This window comes from Canis lupus, chromosome 18 (genome assembly GCF_011100685.1).
Source record: "Canis lupus familiaris isolate Mischka breed German Shepherd chromosome 18, alternate assembly UU_Cfam_GSD_1.0, whole genome shotgun sequence".
Lineage (NCBI taxonomy): Eukaryota > Metazoa > Chordata > Mammalia > Carnivora > Canidae > Canis > Canis lupus.
Window position 1 is genome coordinate 39,896,856 of NC_049239.1, and position 1,708 is coordinate 39,898,563.

The 1,708-nt window shown below is 41.7% G+C and overlaps 1 protein-coding gene across 1 annotated transcript; it reads left to right on the forward strand.

The window, feature by feature from the left end:
* The first annotated feature begins 775 nt into the window (after positions 1 to 775).
* On the forward strand, positions 776 to 1,708 carry OR5M3 (olfactory receptor family 5 subfamily M member 3). The gene is given in 1 exon segment (NM_001388609.1): positions 776 to 1,708. A coding segment is annotated over 1 exon segment (933 nt).

The window sequence follows — 1,708 nt, forward strand, 5'->3', positions numbered from 1 at the left end:
TTTGGGGTAAATCCCCAGCAGTGTCAATTTAAATGAGTGCAAGGATTAGGTGAGATTAAAAGTAATATTTTCTCAGACACTTAGGTCTGGTGAATTATTTGATTAAATGGCTTCCATCCCTAATTATTGACAATATGCTTATAATGAAAAAGTTATAAGGTAAAAAATCATTTATGCTATGGGTCAAAATAGAACTGTAAATATCGTAAAATATGAAACTACCAAACATGGAAAAAAGAGATGTTTAAGAAATAGTCTTGGAAGGGCGCCTGAGTGGCTCAGTCAGTTAAGCAGCTGGTTCTTCATTTTGACTCAGGTCATGGTCTTAGGGTCCTTGGATCGAACCTTTCTTCTGGCTCCATGCCCAAGGGGAAGCTCCTTGATGAATTACTCTCTTCCTCTACCTCTGCCCCTCCTCACATAGGGTCTTTCTCTGTGTGTGTGTGTCTCTGAAATAAAAAAAATCTTTAAAAAATGAAATAGTCTTGGAATTTTGGCTGAGCACAATATTTAGTACTCGTATGCTTCAATCACAATATTTAGTATAACTGGCATGCTAGGGCACCTCAGTAGCTTTCAGAGAGCCTGCTCCATGGCAAGTGCTCAGGAGAGATGTGCCGTGAGAACAGCAGAGTGCAGTCACGGAGAGTGAATAAAGAAAGATGAAAGAGACGTGGGTAAAGAGTTAAATTAATAAACCGATTCTTGACTTTTAAATTATTTCTTTCTAGCCATCACTGAGATTGCTAACCCGTGTTGACTCTGAATTGAGAAAATGCTCAATTTCACCGATGTGACAGAATTCATTCTCTTGGGACTCACCAGTCGTCAGGAATGGCAAGTTCTCCTCTTTGCCATTTTTCTTGCAGTCTACATTGTCACGGTGGTGGGCAATGTTGGCATGATTGTGTTGATTAAGGTCAGTCCACAGCTTAACAGCCCCATGTACTTTTTTCTCAGCCATTTGTCATTTGTGGATGTGTGGTTTTCTTCCAACGTGACCCCCAAAATGCTGGAAAATCTGTTATCTGAGACAAAAACGATTTCTTATGCTGGCTGTTTGGTACAGTGTTTCTTCTTCATTGCCCTTGTCCATGTGGAAATTTTCATTCTTGCTGTGATGGCCTTTGATAGGTACATGGCAATTGGGAAGCCCCTGCTGTATGGCAGCAAAATGTCTAGGGCTGTGTGTATTCGGCTGATTTCCTTCCCTTACGTATATGGTTTTCTGACTAGTCTGGCAGCAACCCTGTGGACATATGGCTTGTCCTTTTGTGGGAATATTGAGATCAACCACTTCTACTGTGCAGACCCACCTCTCATCAAAATGGCATGTGCTGGGACCTTTGTAAAAGAATACACTATGATCATACTTGCAGGTATTAATTTCACATATTCCCTGACTGTAGTGACCATTTCTTATCTGTTCATTCTCCTTGCCATTCTACGGATGCACTCGGCGCAAGGGAGGCGGAAGGCCTTTTCCACCTGTGGGTCCCACTTGACAGCTGTCGTCATATTTTATGGGACTCTCATATTCATGTATCTCAGACGTCCCACAGAGGAGTCTGTGGAGCAGGGGAAAATGGTGGCTGTGTTTTATACCACAGTGATTCCCATGCTGAATCCCATGATCTACAGTCTGAGGAACAAAGATGTGAAAGAAGCCATGAGCAAAGTGATCAGCAGAACATGTTTAACAAAATAA